General features: G+C 38.4%; 1 protein-coding gene across 5 annotated transcripts in view; it reads left to right on the top strand.

The window, feature by feature from the left end:
* CD36 (CD36 molecule) overlaps positions 1-25,173 on the top strand; it is a 39,347-nt gene extending 14,174 nt beyond the window's left edge. For 3 of the 5 annotated variants that reach the window (XM_054812636.1, XM_054812635.1, XM_054812632.1), the window contains exons 2-14: positions 635-872; positions 8,027-8,187; positions 10,356-10,500; positions 13,160-13,339; positions 13,478-13,569; positions 14,003-14,049; positions 16,385-16,454; positions 18,099-18,286; positions 19,089-19,207; positions 20,656-20,729; positions 21,530-21,584; positions 21,780-21,944; positions 22,676-25,173. In XM_054812636.1, the coding sequence (XP_054668611.1) occupies positions 753-872; positions 8,027-8,187; positions 10,356-10,500; positions 13,160-13,339; positions 13,478-13,569; positions 14,003-14,049; positions 16,385-16,454; positions 18,099-18,286; positions 19,089-19,207; positions 20,656-20,729; positions 21,530-21,584; positions 21,780-21,944 (1,416 nt within the window). In that variant the 5' untranslated portion in view covers positions 635-752 and the 3' untranslated portion in view covers positions 22,676-25,173. The remainder of the gene's footprint in view (positions 1-634; positions 873-8,026; positions 8,188-10,355; positions 10,501-13,159; positions 13,340-13,477; positions 13,570-14,002; positions 14,050-16,384; positions 16,455-18,098; positions 18,287-19,088; positions 19,208-20,655; positions 20,730-21,529; positions 21,585-21,779; positions 21,945-22,675) is intronic. The other 2 variants (XM_054812634.1, XM_054812633.1) reach the window with 1 other exon arrangement.
* The last annotated feature ends 271 nt before the right edge of the window (positions 25,174-25,444 follow it).

The following is a 25,444-nucleotide window of genomic DNA, read 5'->3' as shown; positions in this document are numbered from 1 at the left end:
AAATCCAGTCATGCCTTTGCCGCAAAGTTGTTGAAACAAAGTTTTATCCCTTCAGTAGTAGACTGTGGACTGACAGAGGTCTGGAAAGACGGGCTTCTTGTAGGTGCCTCCCATTAGAGGCTGCCATTCCCACCAAGGTGCTGATGGACTTTAGGACTTCCTTACTGGCATAATGCAGAAACGGTCTGAGTAGCTCACACTAGTGGTGTAAACTCTTGGTTTTGCCTGAAGTAGGAGCAATGGGCATTGCAGGCTGTGATAAAAGCAGAGGACTATAGCCTCCTACCTTGGCATAGAGATATTTTAGAGAAAGTGCCTATCTCAGGAAGAGTGTCAGCTGAATAGTATCAGTTTGCCCTAATGCAACAGAGCCAAAAAAGAAAAAAAAAGACTTTTCTTTTAGAAAGTCTGTTACAGAATTGGAGTAAAAAAATATAATAATATGTAACAAGTGACTAGCTTGCCATAAGTATGTGCAACATTGGGGGGTTTTTTGGTTGGGTTTTTTTTTTTTTTGTGCTGGCTGCCACTGCCTGTCTAGTTTTCACATGTTATCTTCCTACCTGCTTCACCTCATGCACTTTGTACTTTAAGCTTTGGAATGTGATATTTGTTCACTCTCTCCTTATATTAGCAGCTTCTTTCAGGAAGATCAGTGAGTCTATTGGGACCAAGAAGTGAGAAAAAAAAAATCAAGCCTTACGGCAAGGATATTTCTACATTATCTGTCCACACTCTGACAAAGGAGAAGAATGGGCTGTAACAGAAACTGTGGGCTCCTCACTGGGGCCGTCATCGGTGCTGTGCTGGCTATCTTCGGAGGGCTTCTGATACCAGTTGGAGATAACCTTATAGGCAAAGCAATAAAAAAGGTACATTTTTTTTTTCTTTTTTCCCCCTATCTATATGGTTTGTGGTTATTGAATAGTCATTATTTCTAAATCTTGTGTTCTGTTTCTGCTTTTTTTCATTTTTGTAATATATGCAGTCCAAACTTCCCTGGAAATAGATGCTGCAGCAATATATTTTTTAATATATTAATTATATTGCAATGTTTACTTGCTTGCTCTCTTTCATTCTGCACATGAGAAGCCAAAATATTGTTTTCAAGATGTGCTTTCAGTAATGCAATCTAGAAGTAAGCATTTTTTTATTTTTATTTTAATTATGATCGTTTCTAGTGTCTTTATTTTTTTCCCCATGATGACCCACTGGTTTATTTTTCCACATTTTTTTTCTTATTTTGGTACTCACTCCATGCATTTATATTTACGTGCTGCAAACAATCTAGTCAAACTTCTGATGCAGAATCTGATCCTACACTTATGTGCATTCAGCTCACATCCAAGTCAATGTGCTCCACAAGACTGCAGGGTCTGATCATATACATCTTTTTGATTCAAGGAGTGGGAAGAGTAATTGAAGTAGACTGTTGTAGATCTGGCAGATACATTTTTTTTACTGGGTTTTTTTTGATTATTTTATGTCTTTAAAATCTAGTTTTGTCTTTAAAGAAAAATTAAAAATTAATTTGTTAAATCTTTGGTGAAAAGGATGTATAACTGAGGGTCTAAATCATGGAGTAATCTGGAGTGAAAGACCATGGAAGCCCTGGGGTGTCCACCACAGAGATATGGAGTCTCCTTGGGGTCACTGCAGCCAAGGCAGGCTCTCCTACAGTTAAAAATCTAGAAACCTTAAAGTCTTTGGCTGATGGTTAGTCCTCCTAATGATCTGCTGTGGCACTGAAGACTGTGGAGATCTTGGATATACTTATACAAAGGCCCTTCTGGAAGACAGCCCTTAACTCAACAGCTATTGAAGTCAATTGAGGAGATGGATACATGAACGGTCAGGAAAGGTTAAACTGTTTGTTGAGGCCCTGCCTAAATTCTAGAATTACTTTAAAAAAGTAATCAGTAAACTCAGTGAAAATCTAACTGTAGAGAATTTTTCCAATCCTTATTGGATTTTCAAGAAATTTTCAAATTTGTAGAGAATTAAAAAATAACTCTGTCTCACTCATCTTGCAACATTTTACAAAAAAGTCATACTCTCTATATTTACAAGTCATTTCAATGGATTGAGATACTGAAGAAATGGTAGGTTTTCTAGAAAGCACATCATTTTAAAACTGTGTATATCTGCTTACATATTTACTTTGAGTTAATCTAGAGTGTTGTCTTATGCCATTAAGTATTTTCAAAGCAAATTACACATGAAGTTAAGACCAAATCTGTATTTCTAGGGGAAATGAATGCTGCTACAAAATGTTATTGCTGGATTAGAGAAACAAATGTTGAAATTTATTATTTTTTTTCACCTGAATGAATAATTTTAGGACACTTCTTACTATAACAAGTCCAATTGTCATAAATTAACTTGTCAGCAAGATTTGGTCAAATCACATAATCATCACTTTACTCTCGGGCAAGTCTAGCTGAACTTCTTAGCATCTCCCAATAAAAAGGGACAACTTCAATTTCAAAAATCAATGCAATCAATAGTTCTTACCGTTCTTGTTCTGCTAGCAGTGGAAGCCTAAGCACACATCTTTGTGGCTTACCAAATCCTAACAGCCTCATTTCTCCTTTATTGCAGTTATTGAGAGATTAGCCTGAGTAAACACTGCAGGACAGATTTTGCTGGAGGGCTGCACACTGTTCTCGCAGCAAAGGGAAAGCATCTGCAAGTGTACAGACAATTCCAAGTGCCTTAGAAATTTGACAGAGATTCTCAGGGTAAGGGCTGTTATCTCCTAGCAGGTGGTGCTGTTCTCCACCCATGAACAGTCCATGGGAGGACAATCCAAAGTCCATGTAACATGTAACCCCAAGATGTCAGCTCTTCATGTGTTCCAGTTTAATAACATACACCTGTGCTTCAACACAAAACATATTGCTGTCTTCTCTAACCCCAGACTGCTCTACCTGTGTCTCAGACCTTTTTGGGATAAGTTGTTGCTACTCCCGCCTACAGCAGGCTTAAAGAATTTCAACATTACATACATTTTCTGAACCTTTTAAGAGGCTCTTTAAAGAAACTGTCACTTGAAGAGCACACTCAAAATGACACCACCACCACCAGCATCTTGGCAAGGATCCACTGAACAAGATCAATCCTAATTTATTTCAGCTCTGATACTATTCAGGGAAAGGAGACTTCCCCCTTAAAATGTGCCTTTGATTTCAGTACCAAAGGGCAAAAATACTAGTTTACCCAAACACCGAATCTATCCAGAGGGGAGAGATGACTTTCCATGAAAGCCTTAGGGGTTTAGAAATCTGTCCTTGGTAAGTTAGAAGAGAAACATGAAATTTTGGAGTTCTTTACAAACAAATATTTTGTTTGAGACTATCAAACCTTTTTAACTGACTGCACACATTTTGGTTGCACATTATCATGTCTATTATCATTATTATTAGACATTATCTTGTCTAACATTACAAAAAATCAAAAGGAAAGGTGAATTCAAAACAACAAATCAGAAAGCTTGCATCTGATATTGTTGAAAGGAGGTATTTTGACATAGCTCAATTACTACATTTTGCCTTTCCCTCCCCTAAAACAATATTATTTATTTAGGCAAAATTCCCATCATTTCAGTTATGATAAAACATGTGTTTTTTTCAGCTGATCAGCTATTTTTTCCAGCCAGGTCTAACCACTCGACCCCATTGGTAGCTGATTCATTTGCCAGAAAAATCACTATTTCTCTAAGAGCTTTTGCTTTCTACCTGTGCACGTGAGCTCAGGAGGTTAACAGAAGCCACATAATGTTACTTAATATATTGAATTCCTGATAAATTGATCATGCAGAATGGTGTATGATTTGCCACAATACCTCAGTGCTGCACTCTTTCTGTAGAGTCCTCAAGGTTAGTCTCTGCTATTTTTAGAAATAAAGCTATCAATTTTAGCTATTAATACGTTTAGCCATCTGTCTCTCTACGTATCTGTTATCTGTGATTGGCCAGATTATATCTCCTCAGCTACTGGAGGCATAGGAAACACTTCTAATTTAAAATGGTGTTTGTGACATTCATATGCCACTTTATCTAAACTAATGAAGCTAAAGCAACTGCTGGCTCTCAGAAGAACATAAGTGATCGAATCACACATATTCCAGCATTATCAATGATAAACTTGATTGGTTTCCATAATTTTTTATTTTCAAGGACTGAAAAAAGACTAAAAGTTTTAATCCAACAAAAGCTGAATAGAAAGGCTAATAATAAGCTAATAATCATCACTTATAATCATAGAATCATAGAATCATTTTGGTTTGAAAAGACCTTTAAGATTATCAAGTCCAACCATTAACCTACCACTGCCAAGTCCACCAGTAAACCATGTCCCTAAGCACCACATCTATGCATCTTTTAAATACCTCCAGGGATGGTGACTCCACCACTTCCCTGGGCAGCCTGTTCCAGTGCTTAAAAAGTAATAAATGGCTATTCATACTTTCAGCTGCAAAATGGAAGACAATGTCAAGACAGCAACTTTGTCTCACATTTTGTATTTCTTCATCAGAAATCATGATGGATGAGTTTAGCATAAAGCAACAAAGTACAGCAAGCTTCTATTGCTGACTGCGCAGCATTTCTTGAAATTACGTATTGCCACCACAAGTGGGGGAAAGATTGTGCCAGAAACAAAAAGGGTTAAAGTTCCCATTATTTCACTCAGTCTTGCACAGTTAGGTCATGAGATGAACTTGGCTATGTAGCAATTACATATTGTATAGCTACTTTTCCTAACAATAGTTAACTATTGCATAAGATATTAAAGTTGATGTAGGTTGACTGAGGAGTTAAGAAGTGTTTCATATTATGAGATACAAATTAGTAGTTTCCCAAATTACCCTACCATTCATAATATCGCAAAGCATGGCAGTGTTACTAGGGCAATATACAAGTGACCAGCCATAGAGAGAGACAATATTAGGGCTGGCCTCACCAGTGATCAGACAGCCAAAACCCAAGGGCTTGCTGGTGTGAGGACACAAGTTTTATTAAATGAAGACATAAATAAAGACAGAGCTCTATATTTTCTTCTGCTTTAACCCATCATTTGCACTCTCAAAGTATGTGACAGAGAACCATAAACACCTCCCTTGTGGGAGAAATGTTATTAACAATAATGGCTGAATGCCACTGAAAATAATGGTCTTGCTCCCTTCCTCTCCCTCCCTCTTTTGTCCTGCCGCTTCCCTTGTTTTAGCTCTGGTTCTCATCATCCATGCCCCTACCCGCACCACTGAGCCAAGTGGATCACTGGTTGAAAGGTAACTCAGCAAAAAAAATAAAAGAAGGAAATAATCTTCCTCCAGTCCAGCAGGCTGAAACAGCTCCCTGAGGAATGAGAGCTGGCACAAGGGAAGGGGGAGGCATGTGGATCAGGTACTGGGGGCTGTGGGAGCCGGATTGCCCCTTTGGCTGCAGCACTCTCAGGCTGGATCAGCTGTCCCCTTAAAGCACCCCCTGAGTGTCCACAGTGGCATTAACATAGAATAAATGGTGGGCTGCAAATCCACATGTTGTGACCTGGCTGTCCCATCTACTCCAGTCCCAGGGACCTCTTCATACAACACCCAAAGTAATTTTTCTCCATTGGCATTTCCTAAGGGTATAATATGGACATAGTAGTTATTCTTGCATGAAAAATAAGGAAGAACCACTCCAGCTCCTTAGGTGGACAGCAAGTTTGTTCTACATTGATAAGAAAGTACATTGTACAGTGAAGTGCAGTGAGGGGCAGTATAGAAAGTACATCAAAAGGCTCATCACATAGTCTACAGTCTCAGTTCACATGAGAATTTTTCCTGGTTGTACTAAAAAGCCGGTATAAAGTCCTGCACAGTCTTAGGTTTCCCTGCAATAGCAGAGAGAGCATGAGAGGCAAAGATCCACCCTCTGGAAAAATTAAGATCATTTACATGGAGAAAGCTGTAAGGAAGCATGTTCTTTATATTCTTCCAAGTCAACACAAAGTCATAAGATGTGATCACTGCAGAATAAACCTTTTTCATAGTGCCCAGCATATCTAAAGGTAGAGGCAGGTTGGGGACTATTTGCTCTCAAGGATGGGAGGAGAGGTCCTATGGCTCAGGCACTCTGAGCAAACTGCAGTGGCAGAGGAGTTCACATATCATTCTGTGCTATTATAACCCCTAGCAAAGGGCTGTAAGGGGAGGGAGGAGTGGATGGAGGGGAAAACGTAAAGCTTTTACGAAGGAAGTAACATTACTAAATCTATTGTCACAAGGTTGAAACTTCTCTGTTCACCTCTGTGCCTGTGTGTTGTTGACTTCTAGAGAGATTAGTTTGTCCTCTTCACCATACAGGTGCCAGCAATTCTTAACTATTTCCTTATCGCAGTTACACAGAAGCAGGAGGTCAAATCCTGGCACCTGCCCCCATCCCAGGACCCTGATGAGTACAGATCACAGGCAGGCTCCGAGCAGACTGAGTTGTGCCTTTGTGTCAGCCTGCTTCTCCCAGATCTTTTGAGCAATTCTCTGTGGAAACTGAAAAGGTGATTTCCAAATCATGTAAACTTCTCTCTCCTCACCAAGGAGATGGTCTGCCCCACGCTGGATCACAGCTGTGGTAATCTTTGGCCTCCTGAGGTTTGCAAAACAAGGCTGAAGAGAATTTTAGCTGTCGGGTCTGAGTGCAAGACCTCAAGCTGATAACATTTGCTGTGACAAGGTTTCCTTCCCCTCTCGCACAAATGCACATAAATTACAGCAGATATTCAGACAGCAAGCCCGGTGCTGTACACCACCAGCAAGGCATTTGCAACTCCACCTTACAAACAGGCTTTCCACAGACAAAGCCTGTCTGTTATGAGTTCTCCAAGACATGATATTCATTTCTAACTGCAGTGGTTCTTAATTTGTAGGGTTTTTGTTTTGTTTTGTTTTGTTTTGATGGTGCTCGCTAAGCAAACTCTAGAAGAAGAAAGTTAAGGTAGAAAGAAGATCTAGCAACTTGTAATGTAAAATGTCTTTTCTTGCTATCTGGAGAGATTCCAGCCTTTTGGTTCCTGCCACTCTGTGAGCTGTGCAAATTAACTAATTAATATTGCACAACTGTAATGGAAAAGCATTTTATATGTTGGAGCCAGGCAGCCTAGATTTTTCTTCTTATTGAAAAAACTGTTCTAAATTTTTACTACCAAGTGGAAAAACTACATTATCCCAGGGCTTTTGTAAATTTTATAGAAAGAGGCCTGATGTAGACCGGGCAAAGCAGGCATTCCTCTGGCAATCCAGGAAACATACCTTCAAACTCTCCTTTTCACTGTACAGTCCCAAGGATTGATTTACCATATTGTATCTGAGCACCACAGACATAAAGCTTTTGGTTACTCTAGTGTGGTTCCTGATGTCCTGTCTTGTCCTTATAGCCATATTTTGTCCTCTTTCCCTGGACTTGGGAAACTTGCCTAACAAAATGTTATCAAAAATAGAGAGATTTTTTAGAAAGTCTCAGGTTTGGTGACAGTTTTCTGGCAAGAGACAGTCCTGCAAGAACACTATTTGCTTTCTCTGAGTGCAAAATGACTTAGTGCACGAGTAATGCTCAGAGACAACTCTCATTTCCTCCCCTGGGATATTAGCAAATGTACAAAAAGTAGTTTATGGATTCTAAAAACTGCTGGGTATCATTCAGTCATTCAAAGATTTTCTTTTTACAAAGAATCAGTGGATTTGGCAAGTATTGGGGAACTAAGGCAATGCCTGACCACAGCAATAGGAAATCTTTGCTACTGGCTATGGTAGCAATTATATCAGCTTTGTGGTCACTTATTTTAGGACTCACTTTTGCTGTCACTGAGCAAGAAGGTCAGGCTGCCTTCAAATGTTGGCCAAAAATGTGTGCTGTATGCCTCATATTGATGATAAAATAGGGTTTTTTCTCTTTGTTTGGGAATCTTCCACAATCATCTGGAAAGTAAATGCAGCTTGTCACTCAATTTTTGTGGTTAATTTTAGCTTTGATTTTTCTTCTTTTAGGAAGCTGTCATTGCAAATGGTACCATTGCTTTTGAAAATTGGCTTGTGCCAGGAAGTTCAGTTTACAGGCAATTTTGGATTTTCCATGTGCAAAATCCTTCAGAGGTATTAGACCAAGGAGCACGTCCAAAACTTGAACAAAGAGGACCTTACACATACAGGTAAGCAAAGTCACCTGAATATGTGGCATGTCACATCAGAAGTTTTGTTAAAATCAGTGAAAGTTCTGCTGAGTTAAAATTTATTTTTGAAATTCCAGTGTTGTATTTCAGTCAGACTTGACAAAAATGCCTAAATTGCAGCTACACATAGCAAACATAAAAACTTCCTGTATTGGGTTTCACACATGGAAACCACATACAGAAATAGGTAATTGGGTGTGAAGGTGTTTGCTCTTGTGAAAAGCGATTGCTCATTAGCAATGTGTTTGACACAACACTACAGAGGCACGTTGCACTTGTAGCTCTTCAGTGTTTGGCAACTTTTTACATAGAAGAAAATATGCCAGATGCACTAAACCCAAGAGATTATCTTATCACCCATGTATCACTCATATTTATTTTAATAACGTGTTTTGTTTCTTTGCTCCTTTATGACTTATTTTTAATCTATCGCTTTTCCTTTTTCAATTTTTCCTCTGAAAAGCACTCCTTTTTACTTAATGTACTAGCTAGGGCCTAGATGCAGAAGTCTATCCTCATTCAGGGAAGCTTTTAATCACTTGCTTAATTTTAAATGTGATGTTGACATAGGACTAGTTGATGATTCCTGAGTCATTAAGCCAGCTATCACTGGCACCCTTGTTATGGAATTACTTTCCTAAAATGATAAGATATTTCTTTCTTGATATCTTTGTGGGTGTATATAATATTCACAAGATGGTTTTGCATTGCAGCACCTACAGCTGAGATACTTTGATGCCTAAAAGATTATTTATTTCTCATTGGAGATAGAGAACTCTTGGTTCATAGAATACCTGGGAAGACATAGGAAATGGTTACACAGGAATCAGGAAACTAACCAGTTAAGAAATACTGCAGAAGGTGAATTCCCGCTAAACAGAAATGTTCTACTCTGGTGGTGGTGATGGTGCCTATCTTCTCAGGGAGAAATCTCAGCCAGAAGCCTAGGTGAGACTATGTAAGAAATGATGGCTATAGCTCTTACTGCTGCAGCCATGCTCACCTGGGATATTGGGTCAACCTGAATCACTGTGACACGGAGTCTCTCTCTCTCAATCTCCCTTCAAATGTTTAATTATTATTACAATGTAGAACAACTGACCTTGGAAATGCAACTGTCCCTGCGATTCTGTTGGGAAACCTTATTTTAGGTCTTTTTTTTTCCAGTTAGAAGTAACATTAATTAGAAAAAAAAAATCTCCCAACTTTCAGGTAGGTACTCTATAGATTAGGCTATTAATTAAAATGACGTGCACACAAACCAGTCTTGAGAAGCCAAGATCCAGCTGCTTTTGGGGTAAGGCCCACTGCACTGGCTACGTGTATACCATGGGGAAATGCTTTCTGAACATTTTGGTCCCCACCATGCCCAGGCTGGAAGATCTGATGGAGTACCCTGAAGATCCCTTCCGGGATGGGGCTGGGACAAGGTTTAAGGACCCACAGCACAGACTAAGTCATATGATGCCTCCTGGATGCTGCTCCACAGAGGGGTCAGGAAGAGGACGGGGACTTGAAGAGTTGAGCTAAAGCTAGAACTGCAGCAGCTCAGAGATTTTTACCTTAGTGATCTGCTGACAGGGCATGCTGGAGAGGCTTATAAGAATATCAGTGGAGCTGAAAGATTGTTTCTAAATCTCTACATGCATATGAAATGTTACCAGAGTGACTCCTATTATGGATTTAACCTGCAATCTGTTTTGTTGCAACACAGGCCTATCAAATCAAAACTTAAGAATGTTTATTAACCATTCTGAGTCATCCCCTTCTAATTACATGCAACCATGAGAAAGCTTAGAAAAAAAGGTGACAAAACATAATTAATTTAAAAAAATATAAAAAGAAACAAGATCCATTATTGAAATAAAAATAAAAAAGAAATACTTGTTTTGATTTTTGTATTAGGAAAAAAAAATCCATTAGGCAGTAAGGAAATATTTCCAAAAGAAAAATATTTTACAGAAAATGGACTTTTTACATATATTCATATGAAAAGTTTAAAATTCTTTCAGTGGTTATAAAATGTTCAACATTCATCTACAAAAATGTTCATAAAATTTTCAAAAAACTTCAGTCAGACATACTTATTGTGTTGTCTCAAAAGTAAAATATTACAAGTATTCTATGTGTTTATTTTGTATTTCAAGGGTGCGATATTTACCCAAAGAAAATGTCACGGAAAACTCTGATGGCACAATATCCTACATGTTGCCTAATGTTGCTCGTTTTGAACCTGATATGTCTGTTGGGACAGAAAATGATACCATCACATGCCTCAACCTTGCTGTTGTTGTAAGTACACAAACCCATAACTTCCACATTCAAATGCTGACATACTAGAGGAAATAGGGAAGAAGTTAGCGATAGTAATCCTGAAACTGCCACAGGATAGATTTCCTCTCTATGAGCTCAGATGACATGAGTGTCAGCTACACTGAGAATAGCTATATTACTGTCTTTAAAAAAATAATACAAATTCAAAGGACATATTGCAAATATATTGAGGTTTTCTTATATTCCCAGGGTAATCTTAATGTTAAATGAAAGTTGACTTCTTCCTGTCAATGGAAGCAAAGCCATCAGTTTGGGTGGGATGCATTCTCCTAGTCAATTTTAGTGTGGGAAGGAATCAAGAGTTTGTGGATGGATTCCCTTTCCATGTGAGGTACAGCATGAGCAGTAGAAGGTGGATTTGCCATACTCTTTCCATAATATTCTCAGTCCTGCTTTGCAGGGGAGGCTGATTTAAATCCCTTCCTTTGTGTATGCATGGCCTCGCTGCCCCAGCTGCTTGATCCCCATCGTGCCCCTCAGCACCACTGCAATGGCATCCCCTGAGCTCTCCTGTCCTGCGGAGGCCTTAGTCCTTCAAAGAAAAGCACGAGATCCCCACATAGAGTGGTGCTAGAGCCTTTTCAGTCCAGATGTTTTTGGGTTATCACAAGCTAAGAATGTTTGCCCTTGACCGATGTTTACAGTTTTCATATTTATATTCAGCCCTTGCACTAACTCTGGTGTCTGCGTGTGATTGTTCAGGATCACTGTGAAAGGGTGGCTGCTAGGGGCGGGGTGAAGAGATGCTTGGTGTAAACACAAAATAGAATCATACCAGCAATCACAGAATCATAGAAGAGCCCACGTTGGAAGCGACCTCAAAAGATCATCTGATCCAACCTTTTCTGAGAATCGGAACCCATATGAAATTTTCTAGCACCCTGTCCAATTGCACCTTCAAAACTTCCAGTGATGGAGACTCTATGATGTTCCCATGATTGGCTGTTCTCACTGTAAAAAATTTCTTTCTTCTGTCAAGATGAAACCTGTCTTAGTGCAATTTGGTTGCCCTTTGTCTTCTCCATGTCACTTCTTGTGAAGAAAGAGCCTTCATCCTCTTTTGTTTTGTACTGGAATATTGTGATGAGTCCCCTTGAGCTTTGTTTTCTCTAGGGAGAAAAGACCTAATAAATAAAGGCAAGTGACCTTATTCTGCCTATGTCCTAATTTAGGCCAGCATTTCTCTTTTGTAAAGCTGTTCTTGCTCCCTATGCTCAGAGTCCTTATGTCATGGTGTTAACTAACACAGCTCAACTCCCACACTTTGGACCACGTAGCTCTTTATGGGTCTAAGCATAGGCTCATGGCTGGAAGCATCCCTGTCAGGGGAGATGTGAACAGAGGATCCAAGCCCCATTTTGCTGTTCAGAAACAAATTGTTATAAGCCTAAATTCCCAGAGAGGCTCGGCCTATTTCATTTGACAGCAGTGACTTTAATCCAGTAGAGCCCACCTTTTGTATCATAACCTTGTCATCAAAATACTCACGAGGGAATTCAGAGAGATGTTTTTCATACTTAAACTTGAAGGGATTAAACCCACATCTCCTCTATCTCATAATCTTGTCATCGCCATGCTTTCTGCTTACTCTGTGTTCAAGTTCAGATAAAAGTGAAAGATTCATGGGGTTGAGAGGGGTAGGAAATGAGAGCAAAACACTCTTTCATTGCTATCCTCATAGCCCTAAGTACAAAGAGATGGCCCACTAACAGGCCTAGGCTGAGCATCTGCTCTAAGAGAATCACTTGTTTTTACACAGATTTACTTATCAAAATTGTTACAATTTCCTGCTTCACCATGCAGGCCAGCATAGATCATTTCTGTTTACTTTCCACACATTGCCTTTAGGGACTTGACTTTGTGTTTATGCCTCTGGGAGTGTTCATTACAGTTACTGCTAGTAAATCTACATTATTCTTCATTGAATTAGGAAAAGTTATCCAGTATTTAGAATTAAAGCTGTTCAGAAAGGACTTGTTTGTTGCAAAAATGTATTCTTTCTAAGTAAAGAAATAATGGAGATTCTGAACTTGGTCAGTTTTATGCAGGATAAAGTTGTATTGCTGGTAGTGTAACTGCAAACCTAAACCACTTACCTAAACCAATAAGTAACAAGGCTTGTATAGTTTTACTTATATGTCTATAGTGAGAGTAAGTCTAAAATATGTGACATATGGAGATGACAAAAGGTAGAAAACCAAAAGTGATACAACCCGTGTTATACAGATAGGGATTTGAGATTATTACTTGGAGATATTAAAAAGCTGTCTGGCCATGGTCCTGGCCAACTGGCTCTTGGTGGCCCTGCTTGAGCAGAGAGGTTGGACCAGACGACCTCCAGAGGTCCCTTCCAACCTCGACTGTTCTGTGATTCTGTGATTGGACATGATCTAGTGAACTCATGCATGCAGTAAAGACAAATTATCTGCTTTTGTGTAAGTTATGGCCAGTAATTGTTTTGCTAAGGAGTGTCAATTTTAAGTAGAAACTTAACTTACAGTGAGCTGTAACTCTGGAAACTGGCTTTGTCAGAGATTTGTTGGAGTCATTCTCTGTGTTTTTGATCCAAAGCACATGCAGAATTTTATGCTAAACATTAATTTTATTGCTGTTGTAGGCTGCACCTGCCTTGTATACAAACACTTTTATACAACTACTATTAAACACTTGGATTAAAGCTTCTAAGTCATCCATGCTGCAGAACAGAACAGTGAAAGAATTACTGTGGGGATACAAAGATCCCTTCTTAAACAAGGTACCCTTCCCCTTGGACCCAGTTCTGGGAGTCTTCTACCCGGTAAGTGAAACCAAAGCCTTCAGTTATCATTCTGTGAACAAAAATTAAGGCAGCTGCCTTGAGGAAGAAAAATCTGACAATGCTGCAATCTACTTCAGTACTTCTAACTGTTATTCCTTCTTCTTGTGTCTGTTACAGTATAATGGGACATTGGACGGACTTTACAAAGTCTATACTGGGAAAGAAGATATTAAAAAAACAGCAATAATTGAAAGCTATAAAAACAAAAGGTATCATAGTATTGCATAATTAAAAAAAACATGCTTATTTACAAGGCATAGCTTTTAAGGATTGATTCATAAGAGCTATAGATAAATGGAAAATCTTCAACAATTCAAAGGAAGCTAGGTCAAGCCCTGGGCTTAGAAAAACCACCTTTCAGTTGTTAATGATTCTGTTAGGAGCTTGGATTTAAGACAGCTATTGATTCTTTGATACACATAATTATTTCTGTTTTGCATATGTAAGTAGCTAGATCCCTTTTAGCCTATTCTAATGCATCATACAGTTTATCTGAATAAATAAATGAACATCTCTATCCTCTGACTTTGCTAATGGGTCAGGCTTATACTAGAGCAATTATATGTGTCAGTACAGGTAATGAAATGGATTACATGGTATAATATACTGCATGCAACATGACTCTTTTTTTTTGTCTTAAAGGAATCTTTCATACTGGGAAGATTATTGTGATTTGGTTAATGGCACAGGTGAGCCTGTTAAAGCCTTTTAAAACTGCAACACATTTCTTAATATTGCAAGGGAATAATGAGATACAATATTTAAGTTAGTTACCCTGAGTTTTGACAGTTCTGTATTCTGTATATTAAATGTCTATAGAAATATGAATGTATACATACTACTACTGCCATACATGCATATGTGTGTATCTATTAATATATATATTATACATTATTGTACATTATTTTATATATACATTTACACACACCCTCTTCAGCTAGAGTAGATGCGGAAGAGACACAAGAGGAGAATCCAGCTCTGCTTCTACTAATTATCTTTATGGTACAATATAACAAAGATTTTTTTTCTTTGCTATACCAGTTGAAAATTATCTTTGCATTCTCATAATGTACATTCATTTACAGTGTTGAAAAATAAAATTATATGCACCAGAATGGACAGAAAAGTTTCTTACTGAGATATAAAAAGAAACTGAGGTGACAAGGGAGAAGGCTGTCAGGTAGTTTGGAGGCCATTAGCAAGTGAAGAGGGATGAAGGAGAGAAGTAGTTTAGTTTGGGATGAATGCAGAAGAAGATTTTTGAATTTGCTTTTGAAATGCATATGAAAACAGTTGAGTTGTTTAAGATACATTTGTTCAAGATGATATTTTTCTTCTTGATGAGTGAAAGTGTTGCTGTGAGGACCCCACAGTCTGTTGAGCTGAGGCTGGCAGATGTCATGGTGGAGGCTTTTGCAAAGAGCTGCAGACCTTCAGTGGGCGAGTACCAAAACAAGCAGGTTTTTGGGCTGGGTTTTTTGCTGGACTTTTTTTTTTTGTCTTTTCTGTGCTGCTTTACCTCACATAGATCATTTTCCTTATAACTCAGAGCACATGGGAAGTTATGTTGAAGTATTTCAATTACATCACAAGAATCTGACTTTCTAAAAGTCTGTGAATAAAGAAGGATTAGTTCCTTTTTAAACTATGTAATTAATTTTAAGGAGGCGATATTTTCTTAGGTTCTGGGACTTTTTCTTCTTTCTTATGGAGCCTGAACCCTTTTTTCCCAGGGTCAGCATTTTTATTTTTTTTTTTTATTTTTATTTTTCCACAGCTGATGGAATAAACATACTCAGCTAACTAGACTAAATGCTCGAGTACAGTGAAAATGTGGAGATATTCCTTGTTAGCAAAGGTTATCGCACAAGTTACAAGAGCATTCAGAGCAACTGCTCAGGAGAGACAATGTGTTTCGAGAAGCAGCAGGTTTAAAAAGTCTTGTAAGCTTTCACACCAAAGCGCAGCATGTATAGTATAAGTAAATATCTAGATGATAAAAAGATTAAGGAGTGTTCTTGTATGGGGCTTGAAATGAGTCCGTGTTTGCAAATTTTCCAAGACTGCCAAGATTTAGAAATAGAGTGTGTGTCTTGGATGATCTTGGATCTTCTTTAAGGAAAAGTGCTTCTGCCAGCAGTGGGCAAATGGCAGTATGTAATTTAGCTTTCTCGCTCTTGCCAACTAGATTCAAAGATATCACAGATGTTTTCAATCCCTTGGTTATGGCTGCTAAGAAACTAAACAGAAATTGTAGCAAGAAATAACAAATGTGCTGGCTAAAGGTTTGTTACAACACCTTGTTTGGGAAAATGGCAGAGACTCCTCTTACTTAACTCTGGATGCTTGCAGCGCAGAAATATACTTCTAAACCGGCTGTCTGTGCTCTTGTCGTAGTGAGTGGAGAGAAAGACATGACCGAAGTGCTACTCCTTTGACCTATTTTGCATGCCTACCATGGTGTGAGATGGATTGTGCCCTAGAAGTCCTTCCTTCTCTCCATTAGCTATAGAGAGGATCTCAGCTTACAAAGAAGAGGTCCACTTGAGTAATCTTTGGTGAAAAAAGGTTTAGCACTGATTATTAAATAGGCAGTTTTGAAGTCTAAAGCTGTGTTTCTTGTAAGCAGAGTGCCGTAACTGCAGGTGAACCAAGCATCTCTGGAAAGGTTTAGGTCTTTAGACTGCATAAAACTTGAAGCAATAGCAACAGGTATTGGGATTCGTATTAAAGAGGATTGGGTTTTGTATCATCTGTTGTTAATGGGCTTGATCATACAGCTTCACATCTCAGAAAAAAAAAAAGCTGCCATAATTTGGCTCACTTTCAAAAACAATACGATCTTATCAGTGGAGTGCCTGTCTTTATGCAATAACTTACATAAATATTTTCCCCATAAATGACTCATTTTGTTTACCTTTTTCACAGCTTTATATGAAAGTAACAGCTGAGTATTGAGCTAGAAATTAAAGCATGTCTTCTAAGTGGAAATGCTTTCAAGATTTTATTTTATTTTATTCACAGATGGGGCATCATTCCCCCCGTTTGTTAAGAAGGATCAAACACTGCGCTTCTTCTCCTCTGATATTTGCAGGTAAGCCGGTCCCTTCCTGGTGTGCGTACACACCTGCGTGTGCCACCCGAATGTCTTTCATTTCAGAGGGCAAACACAGTGGCTCTGCTTGGGCTCATGTCGCTGAGGCAGTTCAAGATAAACATTTCACCTAAACACAAGTCAATTAATCAGCTGCGCTCATGATTCAGAACCTGATTCTACCACTTTTATTTATGTCAACTAGCGAGCTATTTGTGGTGTATTTTATTTCTGCCAGTTACAGATGTATAATTCAGGAATATCTGACACTGTTGTGAGCTGTTACAGATCTGTGAAAGACACTGAGGGCCACAGGGTTCGAAGTCTTGAACTTCTCCTACGACGAGGACCCAGCCTATAACCTGCCTTACTTGGTCTGAGAAGGCACTAGGTACAGCAGGGGCCAGTCAGGCTGTCCTGGGCATTTCTCCAGAACATCATCTATGCAGAACAGGATTTGCTGTCATCCACTAGATACTCAAAATTGTTTTCTCATAGGATATTTTTACATGTTTTATTTTTATGTATTTACAAACAACACTCCCCCCTCCCGCTTAATAAATCCTGATGGCTTTTCAGCCTGCTGCTTCTGCTGTGGCTCTCCAGTGTCCCTGAGTTCTCCAATGGGATCACTGAAAGTAATGTTAAAAGATTTAAAGTGTATTTACTTTGGGAGGTTTGACCCCTTTATTTATTTTGCTGCCTGGAAACAGCTGTTTCCTTTTAACTAGGTTTAAAGTGGGCCATTTGCTTTGCAGACTGTTTGTTTTTAAAGATCAGTGTTTTTACATGAAGTCAAAGTTCTTTTTTTTTTTTTTTTTTTTTTTTGGTGAAGTAATTGTATCCCCAAACTTGAAGAAGTCATGGAAAAGGGAATTCTATGCAGAGCAGAAATGATAAAATTCTTTGGTTCGATTGCACACAGTTTGAGAGATCCCTCTGGCCGTTTACTTCTCACAATTAATAAACAATGAAGAAGGAGAGTAACAATCATGGATCATGGAAAATAGTTCTGTCCGTGTTGCAAACCCCAGAACCCTTCTCTTGTCTGGTTGCAAGGCAAAGTATTGCTGCCCTGGTTGTATTACTCTGTAATAACCATATGTCTGTATCAGTTGATAATGTATCATCAAAAAGAAGCTTAAGTGGTATTCTGATTCATATGCAATGGAATAAGGTTACATGGAGAATGTTGGCTGCATCATACAGCTTAGATTAGTATCATCATGTCAGCAAAAACCTACAGCAGAGCTAATTTATATTGGTAAGTATTTCTACTGTAGTCCAGAAACTTTCAAAAATTTCATAAAAACAGTCATGTAGAAGTGTGTAGGGAAAAGCTTGTAATTAATTTGTTAGTATTGTGTATATTTTAATTAGTAGTATTAGTATTTTTGTTTTTTTGTGTATTGTCATGCTCACTTCTGAGCTTGTACATCCTTTCGTGAAAGTGTGGAATGTCTGCCATTACAGAGGAACATCCCTACAAACTGCTGAAGAGTGTGAAGGGAGCCTGGGCATTGGCTCTCTGCAGTACTTGTTTCTTTAAGAGACAGACAGTTGGGGGATACTTAAGGGGTATTGCCATGAATTCAGGTTTTTAATCCAAATGACTGAAACATGTTTCTCCTCTTTCATATTCAGATCTATCTATGGCGTTTTCCAGGGCAAGCAGAATGTGAAGGGAATCCAACTCTATCGTTTCGCGGTTCCTCGTGAAGCATTTGCGTCACCTGCTGAAGTCAGAGATAATTATTGCTTCTGTAAAGATGAAGTCATATCAAAGAACTGCACAATAGCTGGAGTCCTAGACATTAGTGCCTGCAAAGCAGGTATAGTAGTGACATGGTACTGCCAAACAAGCCATTTAACTGGGGAGAAAGCACGTGTCCTGTAGCTGAGGTGTTACTCTAACATCCAGGACATTCGTCTCTGTGAATTCTTCCACAGGCTGCCCGTGAGACCTTTCACTTTTCTGAAGCCTCATTTTCCAAAATGAGGAATATAGTATTTTTGTATTTTACATAGCACTGTGCGTGATCATGATACTACAGATCGTATACTGAAACTGCAGAAATGCAAGTATAGAAAGGAAAGAGGGTTCTATAGGCACTGTATAAAAGCCAGAGATAATCACAGTCCTTGTATTGGTGATAATTCACACACACAGTGTGTGTGTGTACACAACTATATACACACACAGAGATTGAGAGACACTATTGGCTAAGGTTAGCATTGGTTCAATAAAATAAATATATACAGAGTCTGTGTTTGGTGCAGACAGCATGGGTCCCTTCAGGCTTACTTTCTACTAAAACAAGATCACAAGGGTGGGGGAAAACAGTGACAGTCAGGTCCCCACCTCAGCACAAAACTGGGAGCACTGCCAGCTCCACAGTGTGGACACAGACAAGCAGAAGTTATGACTATAATTTATTTCTCCATACCAATTTTCCTAATGACAGCAGAATCACAGAAATGCTCAATTGTTTTTTTGGGGGTAGGACTATTAACATTTTTATCAGGATTGTGTGTCTATATGAAAAAACTATGTTTGCTTGGAAAATGGCCTTAGAAGATGAGCACTGAAACAAGGCTTAATGATTCAAGTGATTTTGGTTTTTTTTCAAATAGGAAGACCGGTATTTATCTCTCTCCCGCATTTTCTTCATGCAAGTGATTCTGTATTGCATGATGTTGAAGGCTTGAGCCCAAATGAGGAGGAGCATGAGACGTTTCTAGACGTAGAGCCTGTAAGTCCAAATATTTAATAATTTTAATTCAGTAAACTTGCAATGTTTAAATTTAATTGTAGTAGAGTAGACCTTTTACCAGAGGGATGAGCAGAAGATAGAGTATTTTCATGCTTGCTTTTGCACAATCTGCTCACAAAAGTGTTATGGGTTTAGCAGGGGAAATTTAGAGCAGAACTTTGTCTCATTCTGACCTTCAAAGTTTGGAAAATAAGTTTTGATTTTTGCCTTATTGGGAATGTGGGATTAAATGGATTCTGCAAACTTTGAAGTATGTTATAGCTTTTCTATGATCTTCAAGTACTTTGAGAAATTTCTTTTCTATGGAAGTTCTTCTGTTCCCTCTATACTTCAATTTTTTCATTTTCTATAACTAGCCATTTTTGTATAATTACTATCTCAGTTGAAATTAAATAAATATAGATCCATTTGTTTCGAAGAAAATTGCTAGTAGTGTGAACAGAATAGTCTAGAGCAGGTTTTGTAACTCCGATTGTCTAACAGAGCTCCCAAACTGAATGAATTTATGACAGATCTGATTTTGATTGCCTCCAATTTTACCTCTACTTCTGTTCCAGTGATTCAGATTCCTAACTTTAAGTGTATTTCCCAAAGTCTTCTGAATTGTGTGATGAATTCTAAGGTTTCAAAATTGTATTTTGCTCTGAATTTGGATGAAAAGGTAAAATTCAGGATTTTTCACTGAAATATTTTGTCATATAATTTGACAGTTAAGCTATGTAGCTTCAATGAGGAGATCTAAAGTTAAATCTTTGTTTCACCTTAATTAGAATAGAGACATCAATCAGAATTTCCTAAATCTGATATAAAATTTTCAAGAATCACACCCTCTCTTTTCTTTGTGGAGGACAGAGGGGAAAAGAATCATAGAACGGTTTGGGTGGGTAGGGACTTCAAAGATCATCTAGTTCCAACCCCCCTGCCACGGGCAGGGACACCTTCCACTAGACCAGGTTGCTCAAAGCAATGAAGAGATGAAAGAGAAGAAGAAGAATAAAGAAAAGAAGGAGATGAAGAAAAGATCGGGCCTTTTTTTGATATGTTCTTTCTAATATGAAACGTTTGTTTTCAGCCCTATGCAAGTTAAACATTCTTATTGAAAAAGAGAATTTAGCTAATTTCTGGTGAAAAAAAAAAAAGCATAAAACATACTGTTACATGAAACATTTCATGACTGATTTAGTATTTTTAGCCTTTTTTTTCTTCAGTTTTAATTGCAAATTGCAAAAGTAACTATGGTAAAGCCACAAAATCAGAACTTCTATGAGAAATGAGAGACCCTTAGAAACGTTAAAATTTCATGCAAATGGAATCCTTCAAAACAGAAGGATAAAATAATACCAAAGTGCTTTTTGACACAGTCCATACTGTAGGCTTAGACATCAAATCAAAAAATTTCAATTAACTTTTTTTTTTCCTGGTTTTAGATCACTGGTTTTACACTACAATTTGCGAAAAGGCTGCAAGTAAATCTCCTTGTGAAGCCTGCACCAAAAATTGAGTGAGTATTGAGAAGTATAATAATTCATTATTTTGGTTTTAAAGTCTTTTTTCAAGAGGGCTGATTGGTCTATGAGAGTGTGAGTAGAAATGGCTGGGAAAAGAAGGAATAAAAATACTTTCCCAAAGCCTTTTCATCTTTCTTGCAAAAATTTCAGTCATGACTTTTCAGACAACATAAATTTCAGTAAAAAAGCAAGCCTTCTTGAGCAAGGCACTGCCCAAGTGTTTCAACACACAATTCATTTCCCCACAGAAGCTTACAAGGCAACATGTTCTTAAAAATAACATTCTTACAAAACACAAATGGGGGCCATGAGGATGAACTAGAAGGCAAAATGTATTTTCTGTAATAAATCTGATGAGAGAGAGAATTTATGTGTGCTCTGCCACTAGATGGATTTTATCACAAGGGTTGACGGGTCTCTAGCTGTTTCTTTTCTCTTCATTGGCCCAAATGTACATGTACAGATGTGCATTTCGGGATCCTGTACATCTGGCAGGTGAACACCACAGAGATCTTTGAACCCTCCCACCAACACCTAACTGTGCTGTCCAGCCTTTCTTCTTTCTTACTACCCACGTATGGAAGACTAGACAGAAAGAGATGGTTGCCCAATATATAAAATGTCTGTTATTAATTGTAGGCTTATTTTTTTTTTCAGTCCAAAACTATACTAAAAAGTTACATCTGGAAGGTAGAAATGTAGTTAGAGGAGAAGAAAAATGTTTAAGTAGAGACTGGGTTTATGCACCAAACTAAAGGTAACATGCTGTACTTATTTTATTTTCTCATTTCAGAGCTCTATCAAAAGTTCAAAAACCTTATATTTTTCCTATTCTTTGGCTAAATGAGGTTAGTATATTTTCTGTCTATTAATCTTCACTTTTTTAAAAAATAGGGAAAAAAACTTGACTTAGCTTTTTCAGTCTCGGTGCCCTGAAATTGGGCAATTAAACTCATGCTGTGATTTGCACATGCCAAGAATATATTCAGTAAGTGAGGACTTGCATCTTACCTTTCACTGACATTTTTCTTGCACTGTTTCAGTCTGCTGTTATTGGGGATGCGAAAGCAGAAATGTTCAGAAATAAAGTCACCGGGCGGGTCCAGATGCTGAGTGTGCTGCAGATGGTGTTAATGATTGCAGGTTCTGTGCTATTCCTCGCATTCATGGGTTCCTATTTCATATGCAGATCAAAGAAATTAAAATAAGTAAGTAAGCACTAACGGCTCGGTCCTCAGCAGCAACTTTTCCTCAGGGTTTCAAGAAGTTCAGAATCATTACCTATTTAACTGTCCTTATTATTTAAGTGCTAGTAAATTCAGCAGTTGTTCTGTGGGAAATCATCCACATAATTTAGCTAATGTTTTCAAATTCTCGTTCCAGCCTTAATCTTTCAGGATGCTCTTAATACCAGGAGAGGGTATTGGGAATAATATCAGAAGACCAACTTTTTTTTTATTCCAACACACATCATGATTGTTGAAAGTTTATGAAAATAGACTTTTTATCCAAGACTGCTAAACTGTTCAGAAGTGTCCTCTGGCACTTCTCTGGGACAGAGGCCACACAGCTGCAGATTCCTGTGCTCTTCCAGGACATACCCCTGTCTGGGGTTCAGAGAACCCGCAGTAAATGACATTTTTTATTGAGAGTTGGATAGGTTTTCTCACTTCTTTCCCTCAGTTGTGCATCACCATCATATTAGTCTAAACATCTCCTGATCGTACCTAGCCCACTAAGACTAAATACACTCCCATTATGGGTAGAATAACCAAGTGGTGGATTAATGCACTGACACCTAAGGAATCAAATACATTTTTGGAGTGATTTAAAAGAGTAGAGGCATGAATGTTATGGTGAAAAGTACGCTGTAGTAAAGAGACATTTTTAAGAAGGCTTACTTAATCACATGCTGAATTCTGATTTTATTTCACTACAGGTAACAAAAGACTTTGGAGGTAGGCAACATTTAATTGAAATTTCATCCAAGCAGCATGTTAAAATTCAGAGACAAAAGGTATGATTCAAGGCACAGCCAGCCCACATGCTATGGAATTCAACATACTTTTCCATTTTGAGAAGACCAACCCACTAACCCAAATAAGCTGATGTTTCCAAAGGTCCACACTTCTGACATCACTACAGAGGCCACCATGGAAACTATGCTTTCAAATAACTTTGATTATTTGAACCTTGTTACACATTTTAAATGACATTCAAGCAGACTGAAGTTGAGATGTGGTTGGATTTTAGTCCACCTTCTGCCATTTATGCAACTTGCTACTTTTTTTCTTCTGGGATTTGCAAGACAAATGAAAGCCATTTGCTGATGTTCTGTCTCTGAGCACAGGCTGGGAATGACAACACCTTTGAGCTCATGCTGTGCTCTAGATACTCTCATTGCAATGGTTCTTTCTGTTCCTTCAAGGAATGGAAGCTGCTGCAATAGAACTGCTCTCTGTCCTCTATTCAGGGATGTGAACTGCGTTGAATGTGAAGTTTATTATGTAAAGTTACTAACTGTAACACATGAATTTAATAAAAGACTTACTAAAATATGTGGTTTATACATTTTATATGGAGATGGCTCATAGACACACCACAGTCATTGATATGTTGATGGAGCTCATCAACATTTGGCTCCACAGCTGTTCAGCAATCTGAGCTGCTCCCTAACTCCCAACCTGCTGCACTGCTCTTACTGTTGCCTCCTGTGTGCTTTTCTTTCTGGCTATTGCTTGAACGCCAGCCTCTGCTCTGCCCTAACCCCACTTTGCCCAATGCCTCCCTTATGGAATGATCTCATATATCACCTTTAAGGTCAGCCGAAAATATTCCAGAATGCTCCAGACACAGGAAAGACTGAGATAATGATTTTGATCACACATCAGAGGGTTCCATTTCCTTGCTATAGAAGAACATAAATGAAAACAGGTAGCCCCAATTCTTTACTGATAAACCATCTGCCACAAGGAAATTTGTGCAACCATTTGTTTAATGAGGTGTATCAGCCTGTAGACAGGTAGCAAACACTGCCATCTGCGTAAATGGTTTACTTTTTCATTTCATCTGAATGCCATGTCTTAGAAATGAGAGTCAATGGGGCAGATATTGAGTGTTGTGGGTTCTTTTTCCATGGACTCACTGAATTCAGAACAAGAGCCTAAGTTCAGCACTTTCTAAGATTTCTTCTTGAATCTTTTGTCCCCTTAAATATAGCTGCAAAGAAAAAGGAAAATCGAACATGGCCAGCCTCTCATAGCCTGGTGTTTGGAAATAATGCTACAATGGACTTTAAACCAGAAAGGTTTGTCTTGCTAGTAAAGGACAGTATCTTTGGCCAGGTATCTTTAGTAAGGTGTTTTCATCCTTTGGAAATCAATGGAAAAACCCAACAGACTAAAATGCTGTTGTTTTAATCCCATGTTCCTTGTGGACAAAGTTGTGTAGCTATCAACAGAGCTGATGAATCACAGAAATCCCCAGGAGATTATTCATGAAGGCAAGGTCTATGTGGTACATAGCTACACTCTTTTTTCCAGCCATGAACTGGAAATGCAAAGTAACAGGGCAGGAGATGTGAAAGAGGCATGGCGCTCAAGGGAAGCTCTGCTCTCACTTAGAGAGCCTGTGCATTCAATTACTCATGGTGCTTGCTAGTCAATGAAAAACAAGACCTTTCTCTCATCCCTACATTATTGCTGGTGTCATATGTGATGCTCTGTTCCCATATTAGTCTGGGGACAGCTTGACACAACTGGAAGCATCCCTAGAGTCCTATGTGCTGGTGAAAAAAGTATGAGCACAGCTAAAGTCTTTAGAGTCACCTTCTCCTCTGAAACAAGCACAGCTCCGCTGTGGTTCAAGTTCTGACACCAAGTTTTTGTAGTAGAACTAGTCTTTTGTGCCAGAATATAACAGCGAGGTATCGTCACAAAAGGAACAGCAGCAATGCTCCTGTCGTTTTTAATGCACTAGCATTTCAGCTTCATCTTCTTTGGCTTCAAGTCCATTGTCAGTAAGTTAGTGTTTGCTCTACTGGTGTTGTTTAGTGCTATGTGGTGCTCCGGCAGCAGCGATCCAGCAAGTCAGGCCATGATTTTAAATGTCTCAGGGCCCAATTTTGCATGCACACAAATACGTTTGTTCATATGTATAATCTCATTGATCTCAATGCAGGTCTGGACTTTAAACTATGTTCAGCACCTATAGTGCACTTGAATTATAATTAGTAGTTATTTTGTCCAAAGCATCAGTTACAGTTATTGTTAATTCATGTTATTAAGGCTAGCGTTAAGTATTTACATTTGTTCAAACAGTGCAGGATAAACATTTATTAGAAATGTTAATGAACTCAATACAAATAAAATAAGGCTCAAACTCTTCTTTCTGAGATCCTTATGTCTAATTGTAAATAAAGTCTTCTGTGTTGAATAATGAAGTCTTTGTGTTTCTTTTCTTGGTATTTTGGGTGTGTTTTCTTTTCCTAGAGCTTGATTTTATAAATTGATGAATAACTGAGGTTACGGGTAACCTTGTTATGTCATTGTGTTCTGGCACATCACAGCTGCTTAGAAGCGCATATTACCCTTCATGTTGCCGCATGATGTATTATAAATACCAGTGACATACAACATTTACGCTCTGGATTACAAAAAGGAGGAGACTTTGTGGGCAGAGCTAAGCACCAGCATGTCTAAAGTGAAGC

This window comes from Grus americana, chromosome 1 (assembly GCF_028858705.1).
Source record: "Grus americana isolate bGruAme1 chromosome 1, bGruAme1.mat, whole genome shotgun sequence".
In the NCBI taxonomy this organism is placed as follows: domain Eukaryota; kingdom Metazoa; phylum Chordata; class Aves; order Gruiformes; family Gruidae; genus Grus; species Grus americana.
This window is presented reverse-complemented; position numbering and strand designations above follow the sequence as displayed.